Consider the following 16,197-nt stretch of genomic DNA (forward strand, 5'->3'; position numbering starts at 1 on the left):
AACACGGATTATCACGAATGTTTTGAATTAATTAACGATATATTTTACAACGTACAAGTTAACAAGCTTTAAATAACCTATACTGAGTTAATAATATTCTAAATTTGTTCAGTTTCTCGTGAAATAATGGCTCTACCTTCTCGAACGTACGTGTACGCTTGTTAAAATCCTACCTGGCATAAAAAATTGAAACAGGGCTCTTGTTTCACATTCTTGAAGTTCCGGTAATTCGAGTTTTTATTGAACGAATCGATTGACAATGCTGCACATGTGATGAAAGTTTTAAAGAAATCTGCCGCAAAATTTTCCACTGAAAAGTTCAGTCGACCAAAACGACACAGTGCAGAGGTAGGTAACGAATGATATTGTCTATTGAAGCTAAAGCTTGTTTTAAAGCTGCGAATTAAGAGACAGACCACGTGGGTTTTTTCTAAGTGAGCGAGACGCTAAGCGTTTAGTTCGATTTAAAGACTACATTTAGCGAAACATCAAGAGATGTTTCAAAACCGTTTGCTTCAAAAAACTGAAAAGCTGAAATGAGTCCGCATTGAAGACCGTCAAACGAATTAAATGTGGAAAATTATTTTAAGTTTAAACAAACACTTTGACGACTCCAAACTGGTAACGCAATGAGTATCACCTTTTGAGCGAGCACTGATTTATATCTGTTTCTACCAGTTTAAAAAAATGAAATATTTCCCGTCAATTCATATAGATCTTTCCTTTTGTAGCACCAGTATGTTTCATTTCATTAGAATTGTCTCAATTTTGAAGCGATCACCTTTTGCTTGCTATAAACAGAAACCACAAATTACATAACAAAAAGATGTTTGTTTCCTGCATTACACCAGATTAGACGGCATCTGTTTTAAAATCTGATCGCGTAGCTCATCAGGTTATCGATTATCTGCTTAAATCATTAGCCAGAAAAGCTTAGTTTACAACCCATTTCCTCTGAAGTATGCCAGAAGCGTGTGCCTATGGTTACAATTACTTTATCGTTCTTTGGAAAATAAATTAAATTCAGTTGAAGAAAATGGATGGAACGAGAAAGTCAAAGGTCAACCGCTCAGGCAGCGATAGAACCTCCAAGAAGGCTTGTCACGCATTCTTCTTACATGTGGTGTCAGGGAATGCGTGACTGGCGATTTGAAAGTTAATACTTCAAGCTTAGCCTTCAGTGCGAGTGAACGTTATAAGCTCGCGACTGTTTATCCGACCGATCATGTTTGATTTGGAATTAGAGTGGACGGTGGGGGTAGGGCGGGTTATCCTCACCTCCCCACCCCTACCTCTTCCGTTATTTTTGACCGTCGGCTGACCCCTTGGTACAAATTATTTCCCCAGCCTTTCGCTGCCATGAAAATCGAAGATGGCGGCCATAATTATTGCTACGAAAATACTGAGCACTCGCTCGCCTAAAATCAACAAAGATGGCGTCTTAACTAGAGTGCGGCCAAGAGTTTACACGTAACGCGTGATTGGCGCAAAAATTAACACGTGACGCGTGAATTTTTCAGGAGAGCGAGCGTGATTCGTGAATTTATAAACCGAAGTGTGACATGATTTGCCTCCAGAAATACGCGTCACCCGTGAATTTTTCCTTTCATACCGAGAAAACCTCAAGGTTTCCCTGAAACCTTGAATACAAGAAGAGAGATTTGAAGTTTTCCCTTACAAATTTGTGAAGCATGAAATGCTTTGTAAAGTATACGTTACCAGTAAATTTGTCTAAAATTCGCGTGAATAAAGAAACAACGAATTATGAATTTTCCCTAATTGATCCTTGTTATAGAATCATACTGAGTTTTGAAAAAACTATCGCAGGTTTTCAATTAACAAAAGGACTAATTATTTTCTGTTAATTCGTAGATCAAATATCATGTCCAACGTGCTTTTTCTCTACGCGCAAGCTGATCAAACCCGCAGCAAGGAGTTGAAAGATTTTCTTCAAGGGAAATTAGGCTCCTTAGCTAAAGTTAGTACAGTAAGTGACGCCCTGGAGGACGATTCTACTCTGGAGGATGAGCTTTTTCAAAGCCCATGCATCGTTCTTGTTTACACTCAAGAAAGCGAAAAGTTTCTGCAGGAGGGAGCGTTTGATTTTAACGAAGAATTTGTAGTATTCGATGGCAGTATCACTAAAGCATTCTTGGAGGAAGACGAGATGGCAAAGCGGGTAATTGTGATTCATTATGGATGGAGACCAGAGCAATGGTTTTACGATCGAATTCCGAAGAGGATTTTCCACGTTAGTGAGTCGCTGGAGTTGAAAGCCAACCCAAAGGTGGAACAAATTGTGGACACGATAAAAGGGATCGTCAAGAAAAACAAGAAATAAAACTTAGTGGTCATTGGTCATAGAGTAGTTGAGAGGTTTTATCAGAACCAAACGACTGTTAAAAAGCAACAAAAACAAAAACGGAAAACTGAAAAAGACAAAACTAAACACCAACCCAAACATAGACTAAACCAGAGAGAAAACAAACAAAAACATGGTTAGAGACACAAACACCAACATATAAACAAAACACAAATTAACGAACCAAACAAAAAACAAACAAACTGATAAATAAATACGAAAGTCTCTTCACACTAGATCTCGTGGCACGTGTGGCACGTGGCTCGTGGCTCGTGGCACGTGGCTCGTGGCACGTGGCACGTGTTCCGAGGTATTTCACGCCCTTGGATTTAAGAGGTAACATGCACGACAGGAGCTCCTTCGCTTCGTGTTTCCATATTCTCCTCACGCTCATTTAACCGTTTACACCCTAACATCAGTATGCATATTCTCCCTAATGTTCTCCATAAGTTCCTAAGGTGCTGACAAGGAGAATTTGTTAACAATCAAGTTTTTTTGAAGTTGTTGATCATTTCCTTCATTCTCGTAACCTTAATTTGTGATTTAAGGGTCATGATTTAAGGAGAAATTAGATGTTTGTCACTCTTCCGGGTTAAAGGGTGAATCGTATGCTTCCTGTCATGTTTAGAACTACAGTGAAGACTCCAAAGTTATTTACCGGTACTGCCATGAAAATGAGTCACTCTGTTTTAAATTTGCATCGTTCACTAACATGTAAACTTTTTAATCTTATCTGTCAAATTAGGCTACTTTGCACTTTGTAATCGATATTTACAGTAAATAAATATAAGGCTAGTTTACACTACGTGTACACTCTTGGCCTCTTAGTTAAAAAGTTAAGGTTGAAGTTTTACATACTGCACAGCTTCTGATGTCATAAAGTGATAAAAAGGTTTTGTTTTGGCCTTCGTTACATAGAATCCTTTAGTTTTTTTTAAAAACAAGAAGTGAGCTTTGTTTCGACTATTACCGTTCTTCTTCTTGTTAAAATATGCATAATTTCGTACCCAGAGCCCACTGTGTGACTGTTACTAAAATGTAGGCTTGGCCGTGAAAGGTCTGGGTACGAGACTAAAATATGCGTATAAGGCTTCATGTCGCCCGTCAATAGTCTTTTGGCTTTTATTAAGTTGATTAACTACGTTCTAGAAATGGCCTGGCTCACCTTTGAGTTCTTGAGAGCTCAGTGGCAGAACACCGCAGTCAAAAGTATGAAGGCCTGGGGTTCGAACTCAGAATTTTATCTTTGATTTTTGGTTTTTCATGTGGCAAAACTAAAAACACCTTTCTTTAAACTACGTTTTTCGAAATGCAATTTGTTCTAATTGTTTAAATTTCGATCAAAGAAGCTGATTACGTTCTTGTGCACTTTAAGTTCAATCTTCTAGCGCATCATCTCTCTTTATCTTAATCTTGTAAAGGTATTCGCTTAATGATCTTCCGCATGATAGCCCTGAAAAGAAACAGACAAAACCAAAACAATTTTTTTAAAAGTCCATAATGTCTAAAGTATAATCCCCATGAGAACAAAATATTCGGTTACAAACCTGATTTCATCCAGTTTCTCCTCAACTGTCTCCCACGGCGACCTGTCTTCATTGTACTCTAAGAGATCTGTCATTGAACATGAATAACCATTTCTTTCCTTTAAATTACTAAAGTCACAATTTAAAACAGAGACCTGCTCCAGAAAGCTTAACAAAGGAAAGTATGCGGATACTGTTGGTTTCATACTTCATTGATTGTTATATACAGTCAGCTACAATAGTCGAAACGATGCTGAACTCAGTTGCGAGTCACAAGTTAGCCATTGTACGTCAACCTACTCTCATTGTTTTAAAATCAAACCATCTTGTTTCTTTTACATTTATTCCTAATTCTTTAAACAGTTTCTTCTATGTTGAGCTATTATTTTGGGATTTCTTTGACGTCAAGACTATTTTTTTCTGGTTATATCAGACAGTCAGACAGTGTGTATAAAATGTCGATGCGACGGAACTTGTGTAAGCTTTTTGTTGTTCCGTGAATTTATTTATCTTAACGTTATGTGTATTGTATACCTTTTGCCAGAGTCATCTCGTCGATAATTTCTTCCTCCTGATAGTAATTTAGCCGCAGATTCTGTAAAATAACAAGAAGACACAAGCAAATATTTAATCTGGACGGAGCAAACCTTTGCATAACGTGAAAGGGATGTGCAAGCCATCGCTGTGGTGAGTTCTCACACTTACGGAAAAAAACTTGTCATGACCCTATGCATTAAACAGGAAAATTCGCAGCTAGCTTTGTTTCACAAAGTGCTAAAAATTTATGTTATGCCGCGTCCCTCTGCCAGGCGAAGGAAAATGTAGGACCAGGACTTCCTTCGTAAAGTGCCAGAATATTAACGACTACGCAAGTTATCCATAGCGCGAGAAAAAGTTCATAGATCTGCGCTCACGGCTAACAGAAGCAAAATTTGAGAACAAAGTCGCGTTAAGCACGTGAAGAGGGAACATACATTTGTTTTGCGTAACTAAGGAAAAATATTACTGGGAGGTATACTCTACTCAGCAATAATTTCATATGCTAGGATCCTCATCAGACTATTTGTATTAAAAGAAAAATAGAAATTGCGCAAATGGATTAAAGCATTACCATAAGAACTTTAAGCAATGCAGAGAAACTAGGCAAAGTCTTAAATTAACAAACTTACGAATTTGTGGAATCTGCTGTGTTCTAGTCTTGTAATAATGAGCATTCTGTCCACATCATACTGGAGTCTGGCATTCTTCTTAGCCTCACAGTAGGTGCTACTGATTTGAGCGATCAGAATGTTAAGAAGTATCACCACAACAGCCATCATGTACGTCAGAAGAACAAACAGTGGAAGCCATCTGATGACGAAAACAAAATAACATCTTAATTTTCACCGAGGAGAACTCTACACCGAGCTAGTAACTCTGAGTGTGTGACCGTATTTCAATGTACAGCCGGCTAAATCCAATTTTTGTTTCAATTTAAATCTTCCCCTTCTAATGTGAACCCAGAGAAAAAGAAAAAAAAAAAAAAAAAAAAAGAGATAAAATAAATATTTTACTAACCTCGGTACCCTGTTTTTTTGTTTTTTTTGTTTTTTTTTCAGTCCGCTCAGATTTATAGACCAAGCGCGAAGCGTGCAATAAAAGAGAACGCGGAATTCGGTTAGCAAGAGGAATCTGCGCTGTGCAGTGTGGTTCTAACTTAATGGTCTAGGGGTGAAACACTAAAATATGGCCATTCACACGAGTTTTCAAAATTAATTAAACCTTACTTGAATTTTGTATAATCGTCTGCAGCCGGCTGTTGTTCCACAAAAGCTCTGACACCACTCAACATAACCATATCAAAACCACTAAATAAAAGAGAAGAGTAATGAAAATTACTAAGCTCAAACGATTACATTTGACGCTCAACTTTGCACGCTTGGCGTCAAAAATGGAACGCCCAATTGACGCATGCACCAGAAAGAGCAATGCCAGTTTTCCAGCTGGATTACAAGCCCCAAGGCAGATAGTGACCTGAAATTTTCTTTTCAAAGGTTACAGGGCAACATAACGAACCTACGGACCCGACATAACAACCTTCGGCATAGACGTGAATACGTGTGCAACGCTAATTGGTGGGTAAAAGAATCGTAAAATCTCCGGTAACTCGACGAAGGTTACTAGCATATTAGATTCGGCGAAACAATCTTCGGCGTGAGTACGACGAGTACTCGTGCAGCTCTGGGTTAATTTACGACTCGTTCTCTTTACTAACTTCAACTGATACAAGCAGAAGGAAAATCCGCAAACATAAAGCTAATATATTTACCCAAAGACTTTGACATCACTTGTCACACGTAAGGATAAGAAAAACGCTCCACAAAAAGCCAAGAATACGACGAGAAATACGCAGCTGAAGCGAGTAATATCACGGTACACAATCCTGGCTAGCGTCTTTGTATACAGTCCAGTTGCCCTACAAAACACATACAAAACATGAAAGCAAACAGAGCAATTTTTAATTGGGAGTCGCAAATAACCTTGCATTCATTTGACATTGCGTAACTCGCCCTATGATTGGTCTAAAAAACTCACATCATCATCTTAACAAATCTGTTGGAAAGCTGAAACAGATCGCGACTAGACTACTGGCGTTTTCCCGCGCTTCGGATCTATTTCCCTTTTTCAGCTCGAATGCTCCTCGATGATTGGTTTAATAAGTTCGCGCCTTCCTCTCAACCAATCAGATCGAAAGCTCAAACCCACTGCGACTTAGCCACCCGCGTTTTCCCGCGTTTGAGGTCACTTGCCTGTTTGTACTTCGAATTCTCATTGGTTCCTTGTGATTTTCACCGACTTTCTTCTGATTGGCCGCTCTGATTACTCCGACTATGGTTTTAAAATACCTGTACGAAAAACGCGTTATATCAACAACATCAAATTACCTGGTTACACAAGAATACTTGAAAAGCCGAAGGACGTTGAATATAAAGCCCACAGAGGCGACAACCCACTGGCCTTCATGCCGTGAAAATCGAAGAGGAATTACTGTCAGAATTAGTATCAATCCAAGCCAGTCAAACAGATTGAAGTAAACTTGTGGAACTTTCAAGTAACTCCAGCGTTTCCTACAAGACGAACGAGACAAGGAAAAACTTCTTAGCTCAGCCTCTTAGCTCGTGAAAAGAAAAAAGGTAGAAAATGCCATAATCAAATGGATATCAGGGATGGTATTACAGTATTTAACTTTACAGTCCGCTAAATTCAAAAGTTTGAATTGAAATCTTACCCCTCTATTTAAGCTCAGAGAAATAATAAATATCTCACTAACTTCGTTTTTTCTGTCCGTACTAAAAGTTACCGAACCTTGTTTTTTCCACTCGAAGTTATAGCCCGCGTGCTTCGCTTGGACCATAGAGCGGGAAAACCTTGTTCCGTGACTTACTGTGCGGACCTCAAAAGAGGTCTATCTTTCATAGTGAGACTTATTCGTCTGAGAAAAATACCAAAAACAGAAACTTCTTCACTTTACCCTGACTGATGCTGACAATCTCGTCTGAGCTTTGTCGATACGTCAGTCACTGTCAATTTGAACTACCATTGCACGGACGATCCCAAACGCGATCGAAAGAACATGAAAAAAAAATTGTAAGCACTGATGATGTACTTACTTTTCGATTTCGTTAACCTCGTCAGCAATGTAGGCCGCAATCCACACGACAACAAAAATCTCGCAGATCATTCTTAGCCCGTCCGCACTTCCCTGGTATTTTGTTGGGTCTGATTTAGTTGCGCCGTAAAGCAAAGAGAACGACAACAGCAAGAGAAACATTAGGTACAGACCGGTCTGAACACTGAGGAAGAAAAAGTTCAAAAGCAAGTGATGAGTCCACGGCTTGTTTATCTTAAAAGACATTGCTCCTACTGTTCATAGCTTATCGAATAGGCGTGGCTTTTGGTGTTTTCCAGGGGGGGTAGGTAAACGTCCCTGATGAAGACAAAAAAAACCCTGTTCTATTATCCAAGTCAACGTCACCCAATTTCAAACATCCTTGTTCCCTTACGACCCATCAATACTTATTTTGTTTGATTGCTATCCCAAGGGGTTCCTCCACGCATTCAACGGCCTACAAAGAAACTCAAACTAAAAAAACAGCGAAAAATCTAGAAAGGAACTAACCCAAGATAGTTCACGATAAAGAAGATCATCGCGGTTTGCAAATTATGATTTTGAATAAATAAGGCATTGCTCCTTAACGTGCGGTAATATAATGGTGTGTTCTTGAACACGACATATTTACCAAGCTCTAATGACTAGTATGTCGAAATTATCTCACCTGAACCAAAAATGACCATAGTTGATCCATTTCCTTTTGACAAGTCGTCGAACCACTGGATGTTGAATGGCTTCCTGTGTCAGTTAAATAATATGATACGTCAATCAAATGCAATTAGCTCTAAACGTACTTTCTAAGGATTATCAAAACGTAGAAGCGAGCCGGTTATTTTACCTTATTTCCACTGTTCGCGATCAAGAACAGGCAAGACTTTGACATCCAGTCGAAATCATCATGTGTGGGGTCTCTGCCGCTTTCATCACCGTCCAAGATTTTGTAGGAAAATTGATAACTGATTGGATCGCTCGGTTCTGAGCTCCAAGCAAGCTCGATGTCCTTCTTCATTTCCAAAGAAGAGTCCTCCCTGAATTTGGGTAAATGTCGCCAATCAGGACTGATCATACAGTTGAGGACAGCTGTAACAGTTTTCTAAAGAAGAAGATTATATGACCAGTCTGAGTAGAGGATATAACTCCGGTAATTCAAAACCAGAACGCAGAGACGAACATTCTTCGGGCCTCGATGCCAACGATATAGCAACCGTAGCGTAAAATTGGCTGGACAAAATATGCAGTGTAGTTCCTAGTCTTTTTAAATCTTTTTATTAGGATCATGCTTGGCAAATAAAATGTGATAGGACTTTTTCATTTGAACAGCTCGGGCCTGTGTTCAAAAAGCGGAGATAAAAAAGAATTTTTTAAAAGTATGCACCTTGCTCAATATGCAAGATGAACCTCCCACACCTCAAAGAGCTCCATCTTTAGTACAGGATGAAGGAAGGGAAGGGGAGGGAGAATACTGGGTGAGGTAGGAGAGAGGAGCAGTGGTGGAACAGGTTGTTGGGTTACATCACTGACAATGAGATAACAAGACTCTTAATTTGCAGCCAAAAAGTAATAAAATAAAGTTCATTTCCAGTGGTCAAGAAGTTGTTGATCTGGATACCGTATAGACTTTCTTTTAAGTGTAAAACTCCTCTTTTTGTCTTTGCTTGGTTTGGGTGGGTTTATTCATAATTTATTAATTTCTTATTAATATCTACTGAACGGAATTATTCAATATATTTCCATAGGAAATCACTTAACCCCTAAACTCCCATGAGTGACCAAGACGGAATTTCTCCTTAGTATAACTATACAATATCAAGCAGACAAGTGATGAGAATAAAGAAAAATATCAATCATGGGATTTCTAATTGATCCAATACCAAATTCTCCAAACTTACATGACAAGAATCATTTGGCAGACAGTAAGGAGAATTACTAATGAGATCTTGGGAGTTAAAGGGTTAAGGAAGACTAAGCCCAAGTTGCATTTTTGATTTTCCTGCCCCTGAAAATATGGTGATTCCTTCCAAGTACAAGTGAGCAAACAAAAAAAACAAAACAAAAAAATATGCTGTCAGGAGTTTTAACAACAAGGCTTTTTCCTTATCCTTAATACCTACCTTCATGTTTGGGTGTTTCACAAGCTCTTGAAAGCTCAAAGGGATGTCATAGACATTATCTGAGAACAACCTCAAGACCCTATGGAATAGGAAAACAAATTTATATCTACCTCTATAACTTAGTTAAAAAACTAATCCAAGCAGCTAAATAACAATCATGACTAATTTTTTGTATAACAATACCAGATCAATATCAGTATCTGGGCAACTGCCCACCTACCCCTCCCCTAACTCAACAACAGTCAATTGACAACAAGTTGGGTTAGGGGAGGAGTAGGTGGGCAGTTGCCCAGAGGGGAGGGGTAGGTGGGCAGTTGCCCAGATACTGATATTGATCCACAATACCTTTCAGATCCCATGTGCTCTATCATCAGAGTTGAAACTTCATCATTGCGTCGTTTCAATGCCAACTTAAGAGGAATGCTTCTGCTATTATCATTTCCTGCATGTGGATTTGTTGTTATGTACAGCTGTCCAGGGTAGTGACTTAAAATAGTTTGTGCCACAGACGTGAAGTTTAACTCTGCAACCAGGTGAAGTGGTGTCTTCCACGACAGCTCTTTTTTGTCTTTGAAAAACTTGTATTTCTTAGCTTCATCTTTGCAGAAAATTATTTTGACCAGACGATTTATCTGGGTATAAAAGAGAAACATAATGACCACTTTTAACTACTAAATTCGGATGTGAGATTCTCCCATGCAGAGGGTGAACATTTTCATAAATATAAGTTGAGAGAATTTGGTTTTCTATTCAGATAACACCATGGAGCTGATAAACAATGTCTATTCTCATCACCAGTTCACTCACTACTGTATTGATATGTAAGGAGAAGTTACAACCCCATCCGAAATCAAATGCATGATTGAAAAATTTCATGAGCACACAATGGATCCAAATGATTTGTGGAAAAATACAGGTACGTTTAAATTTTCCACTTTATATCATTGGCAAGCACCAATATCTTTTTGATCCAACAGTTATAATAATAAACTAAAAAAAGAGTGCAATTTTCAAACTAGACACTGTGCTGTAATCTGAAATCTGACTAGATGAGTTCAATTGTTCCATTCTCACTGGTTGAGGAAAATTGCAATGTATAGCAATTTCAATGCGATTCCTAACTAATGGCACTACTGAGAGCCAATCAGATTGCTAGGATTACCACCAATTTCAAAATTGATGTAACAACAGTTTAAAACATACCTCTGCCTCTATTAATCTTGGATTATCAGAAAATGTTTCACTTGCAGGCCATTTCTTGAGTAACACTAGAAGAGGATCTTCTGAAAATTGCCTTCCTCCATCCTCAAATCTTGCAATCAAGATTTCAACTTTTACCTCATCTGACGCATCACTCCAAGATATTTCCTCAGTAGAACAATACTTCGCACGCACCTGCATTAAGTGAAAAACTTATCACAGAGCTGAAAACAACTCTCTAAAGGTCACAAACTTTTAAGGGACCACTCTGAATACCATATCAACACTACAAAAAAAAAAGGTTGGAATTTTGACAGTTTGCGTTTTGTTTCATGTTGTTCTGTGTTACAAGAAACTCAACATGCCATTTTGGAGGCAATTCTGTAAGCAGTAAAATCACTGCATATTTAATTAAGCAAATAACCAATTAAGGCAGGCTGTCAAACAAATCATAACACATCGTAACATGTTTTAAGCTTAGAATTTGAAAGAACTTTTCACCAATGAACACTTACAAAAAAGTATTCACAGAGTATTTGTTTGAATAAATAAACAGGCAGTTTACTGAGGTTCTACAAGACAGCTATACTGATTGTGTTGTTTGGTTTTAAACCAACATCTGTTTTTTTGGCTTAACTTTCTTGAAGTGCCTGTGTCTTTTAACTAATCTCTAAAATTGCCCCATTTTCAATTTGAATATAATACTGCTACTGAATCACAACCAAGATTTCCAACATGTCCAACTATCACTCAGTTTTGTCCCTAAGATCTTATTTGTAATTCTCCTTACTTAATCTGCTATATAATTTTTTATGTCATTAATTAAGAGAATTTGGTAGTGGATCAACTAATTATCCCCTTATTTAAAAATTATTCAAAAATCTTTATTCTCATCACTTATCTGCTTGATATTGAATTGATATTGTAAGGAGAAATTCTGTCTTGGTCACTCATGGGAGCAAAAAGGTTTATAAGCTAACTAAAGCAATCTTGGATTCAAGTGAAGACATTTTCTCAGAAAGATGCTGCATGAATTAGTATTTCCCTCAAAAGCCTTGTAAAATAAATTTTATTTCTTTATTTTGGCCTGATCATTTTACTCGTTGTTACAAACATCCTTCCCAGTCGCTTCTGTAAGTGAGTTTTCAATTCCCTACTCCGGTCCCCTTCTCTGCCCCTCCCTCCACCCCCTCGATTCCATAACACCTGCTCGCAAGAAAGACACTGCTCGCAAAGTTACAACGAGGAACTTCTGACTAAAAATAAATTTTCTCGAATGAACATGAAACCTCAAATAACACATTGAACATAATCGACGTTATGATCCTCGCTTCATAAGCTGTTACCTTTCTTCGAAAGACTTCGCTGAACTCGATCAAGTAATCATCCATAAAACTCTGCGTATACATTGAATAAACTGTCTCTTTTTTACTTTCTGTGTCCTCGCTCTCATTATCGCTGCGTTTTGATCCTCGCACATCTTCCAGGGACAAAGTCACATAAGTAATTTTTCCCGTCGATCTCGCTTCTGCCATAATAGCACTCAAAACACAAACAATGCCAACTGAAAAGGTTTACAGTCCTTTGAGTTCCACAAAGACATCAATATTAGCACACATTTTCGAAATGAAGTAGAAGAAAAGTCGGGCGTCGTTTACAGATGGACAAACACATAAACAGGCGTAATGATCATATAAAAATGCGGATGACCGGCTGTCTAATCAAAATGCGCCTTTTCTGTCAAATAAAGCCCACGCCGTGTTAACAACTTCCTGGCTTCCGGTCTCGCGCATCTCGTACATTTTGCTTCCGGTAGGGAACGAGGTGATTTTCGAATCAGGCAGCTTACTACACCCTCGCTGTTTACAGGGATATCGCAGAATTTTTCGGAATTTCGTTAATTGGTCTTAAAACACAAATTAAAAATTAGTATAGGTAATGGCTTGGGAATAAAGGATGTTTAAGAAGTTGTAGAAATTGCTCAAGTCGCTGTATGAGTTAATCCTAGGAGGAAACACGCTAAGTCTCGTTAGTGATACAAAAGGCAAAATCTTCCTTTATGTCCTTTACAATGAAGGACAAAAACTCGCACTGTTGTACAATTTCGTAGGAAGCCATTTCAGTGTTTATTTAGTGCCAATGAACTGTAAAATGCAGAAATCTGTTTAAAAAATTATTTCAAGAAATTATCTTTACACTGCAAAAGCACTGCTTTTACATGCAAAAGTAAAAACTACCATGCTTTTTGAGAAGCTCAGTTATTCAGCTTTAACAAGCCAGTAAATCCAGGACCTCGCTGTAAGCTGTAGTGTTGAGAATACTCAGTCTCTCCCACTCCATCTGAGATCTCACTCAGGAGTCACGAGCAAGAGCGGCTTTGTGCTGTTCACAAATGCCCTTAACCCTCTAACTCCCACAAGTGACCAAGACAGAATTTCTCCTTACAACGTCAATGCATTATCAACCAGATAAGTTATGAGAATAAAGAAAAATATCAATTTGGGGATAATTAGTTGATCCAATACTAAATTCTCTGAACTAACATTATAAGGATTGTATGGTTGACAGTAAAGAGAATGGCAAATTTGATCTGGGAGTTGAAGGGTTAAAATGTCCAGGTGTTTATATAAACCAACAAGGCAAGGATAATTGTTCTTCCTTTTTTCCACTTATGAAATATTTTATCACTTTCTCATGCTCATTTGCCTGTCACACAGTCTAGACTATCCTAGTACATGAATTTTAATTATTATTAGACAGGATTCACAAGTTGTCAGAGGTCAGATTCATGAGAAATCACCTTTATTCTTTTAGATTACGCTATGTACACAACAGAATTCAAGATACCCCATCACATTCAGACTTAACCCTTTTCACTGTAACATCAGTATGCATATTCTCCACAATGTTCTTTATACATTTCCTAAGGTGCTGACAAGGAGAATTTGTTTGCCAATCAAAACACTCCTTCCCTGATGACCGTTTTCTTTACTCTCATGACCTTAATGTGTAATTCAGGAGTGATATTGTAAGGAGAAATTAGATGCTGGTCACTCTTTGGGATTAAAGGGTTAACTCTGAAATTAACCCCTATAAAACATTGCATATAATTTTTTAACACAAAAATTCCATGGATGTTAAGACTCAACACCTCCAGAAAGTAATATTTTCAACAAACTTAATGTCAACCAGTTTGAAAAGGTTTGATCCATGCTCTTTAAAATCCATAATTTTGCAAAAAGACACTCACAAACCAAACTGCTACAAATAGTATCAGCCATTGTTCTTATAACTGTGGAAACCATATAGTGCTGATTTTGCCCAGCAAAAAAATATTGGGCTTATTTATTTCTGATAAATTACTGTTTGTAGTTCAGAGGAAAATCATGAGTTCAAAGAAAAAGAAGTAATTTTTGAATACAAATAAATGTTTATCCCAGTTGTGATAGTTTTTTTGTTCACAAGCAGTCACTGATCTGGATTGAACACTTTTCCTGGAGTTTTTGCAGCTAGTGATTTGACTCCTTCTCCCCTGAAAAAGAAAATTGATAGAGAAATATTTAAAATATAAAATACATTTATGAAAAAAAAAAATGAAAAATATTAATTAACTTACTACACACACACACCCACACAAAATTACACCAACCTACAGCCACACTTGAACAGAGCACCCATAATTCTTTTGGTGACAAATTTACCTAATTACCTCTTACCCATAGAAAATAAATACAGAAAAAGTCCAACAATTCTTAAAAGGGAAAGTGACAGAAAATCTCACAGCTACCAATCAATTTTCCCCTGAGTTTTATGTCACTGACTATATTTCCCATACTTTTCACCTTTTTTCTTCAGAACTTAAAGGGCATGCCTTGTTAAATGTTAAAAAAAAACTCTTAACAACACAATAGTCTGTGACTTGTTTTGGGACAAGGCAGTTTATCAAAAAAATAAATTACCTATGTACATAAAACATTAGACTATTACAGCAAAAGTATTTGACAGATACACTAAACAAATGGTCCATTTATCATGAAAAAATTACAAATGCTAATAAAATATAGAAACAATCCAAATTGCCTATGGTGTGGGCTGGAGGGAAACTAAAAAACTTACTTCAGACTCTATAAATTAACTTTTTGCTTGCTTTCTTGACTGCCAATAAAATGTGTTCAGATAACCAAGGGTTTTTTTTCCCAGTAAAACTGGGCTAGTGTGCTTCATAACAAATGGTGCTATCTAAGTCTTATGATAGCATGCTGAACAAATTTCTCAACCTGGCAAAAAATTAAAATGTAACCTGTTTGTGCCCAGTCTGGAACTCTCTGTTATCAATGTCTAGATTTATAAATATGAGATTAATATTCACTTTTACAAATATTTCATTCACCCTTTCTCTGTAGCCTCTTCTAACAGCTTCTGCTGGCCATACAATATAACTGGTGGCATTGAAGCTCGACGCAGATCTCGGTCACAGTAGTAATTGTGACTAAGTTTGTGAGCTGGACCATCTGGGATGTTGGGACTTGGCTGTGTTCTTTGAAAATAAGTCATGGATTACCATCAGTCAGGAAGAACTTTAAACACTGAATTGATGTAAATGGTTACATAAACCTCTCCTCTTTATTAAACCCCCCCTCCCCCATAAGTTCTAAAGGGTCCTTTGCAATCCATCTTCCTCCAAAAAAATCTGGAAACCCTAGAAATTTACCTAGATATTAATATTGACCTAAAAGTGAATCAACACATACATTTCTAGGATATACACGTATTTACGGGTATAAATACCAGAGAGAATGCCTATATGCGAACAGGATTGTATATAAAAATAAAAGCTACGAATTTCACATTTGAATTGTATCTAATAGGGGCAAAACAAACCTAAAAGAAAAATAAGTTGTTAACTTATTTCTAGACGCAATACGCAGGAATACCTTGCAGATTGTTCGTAAGCATAACGAGAAGAAACTGTGAGTCTTTTCTGTGTTGATAGAGAAAAAATATCAATCAAAAATCTATTCTCAGGGAAAACACAAAAGTCGGCAGTTTGTTTTACTTACGCCGATTAGAAAATTGCGAATCGCTTGGATAGCTCTCGAAGCTGTCGCCATCTTGAGAGTAAATCAAGCTTACATGGGATCATGGGAGATTTTCATCTTGGCCTTCTCAGCCACAAAATCTTTTCGTAAAGTGAAAATAAAAAGCCAAAACAACAAAAATTAGACTCGATATTGCAATCGAAATTTAGAGGAGAGGGAAATAAAGCTATTTTCCTCAAAGATTATTTCGAAGGAAGTTTGAAATTATTTCAGTTTATTAGTTTCTCTTATTTCCCAGCATTCAGTG

At 37.5% G+C, this 16,197-nt stretch overlaps 3 protein-coding genes across 5 annotated transcripts in view; 1 reads left to right on the forward strand and 2 right to left on the reverse strand.

Annotated features, from left to right (window-relative positions):
- LOC113678410 (uncharacterized) overlaps window positions 1–3,164 on the forward strand; it is a 182,325-nt gene extending 179,161 nt beyond the window's left edge. Inside the window, exons 1-2 of one of the 3 annotated variants that reach the window (XM_027195295.2) lie at window positions 223–348; window positions 1,873–3,164. In XM_027195295.2, the coding sequence (XP_027051096.2) occupies window positions 1,883–2,341 (459 nt within the window). In that variant the 5' untranslated portion in view covers window positions 223–348; window positions 1,873–1,882 and the 3' untranslated portion in view covers window positions 2,342–3,164. Of the gene's footprint in view, window positions 1–222; window positions 349–1,372; window positions 1,501–1,872 lie in introns of those variants that run through there. The other 2 variants (XM_089187221.1, XM_089187220.1) reach the window with 2 other exon arrangements.
- On the reverse strand, window positions 3,050–12,642 carry LOC113678409 (transient receptor potential cation channel subfamily V member 6). The gene is made up of 14 exons (XM_027195294.2): window positions 12,198–12,642; window positions 10,855–11,046; window positions 9,997–10,283; window positions 9,652–9,730; window positions 8,379–8,633; window positions 8,205–8,278; window positions 7,539–7,721; window positions 6,813–6,995; window positions 6,197–6,343; window positions 5,655–5,735; window positions 5,058–5,238; window positions 4,423–4,483; window positions 3,910–3,976; window positions 3,050–3,815 (listed from the first exon to the last, which is right to left on the reverse strand). The coding sequence occupies exons 1-14, from the start codon at window positions 12,384–12,386 to the stop codon at window positions 3,770–3,772; spliced, it is 2,025 nt and encodes a 674-aa protein (XP_027051095.2). The 5' UTR covers window positions 12,387–12,642; the 3' UTR covers window positions 3,050–3,769.
- A 989-nt stretch (window positions 12,643–13,631) lies between these two features.
- Window positions 13,632–16,166, reverse strand: LOC113678348 (NADH dehydrogenase [ubiquinone] 1 alpha subcomplex subunit 7). The gene is made up of 4 exons (XM_027195234.2): window positions 15,912–16,166; window positions 15,786–15,832; window positions 15,242–15,388; window positions 13,632–14,383 (listed from the first exon to the last, which is right to left on the reverse strand). Exons 1-4 carry the CDS (start codon window positions 15,960–15,962, stop codon window positions 14,320–14,322), a joined length of 309 nt encoding a protein of 102 aa, XP_027051035.2. The 5' UTR covers window positions 15,963–16,166; the 3' UTR covers window positions 13,632–14,319.
- Window positions 16,167–16,197: the final 31 nt, after the last annotated feature.

The sequence above is a fragment of the Pocillopora damicornis genome, chromosome 11 (genome assembly GCF_964200805.1).
Source record: "Pocillopora damicornis chromosome 11, jaPocDami1.2, whole genome shotgun sequence".
NCBI lineage: Eukaryota > Metazoa > Cnidaria > Anthozoa > Scleractinia > Pocilloporidae > Pocillopora > Pocillopora damicornis.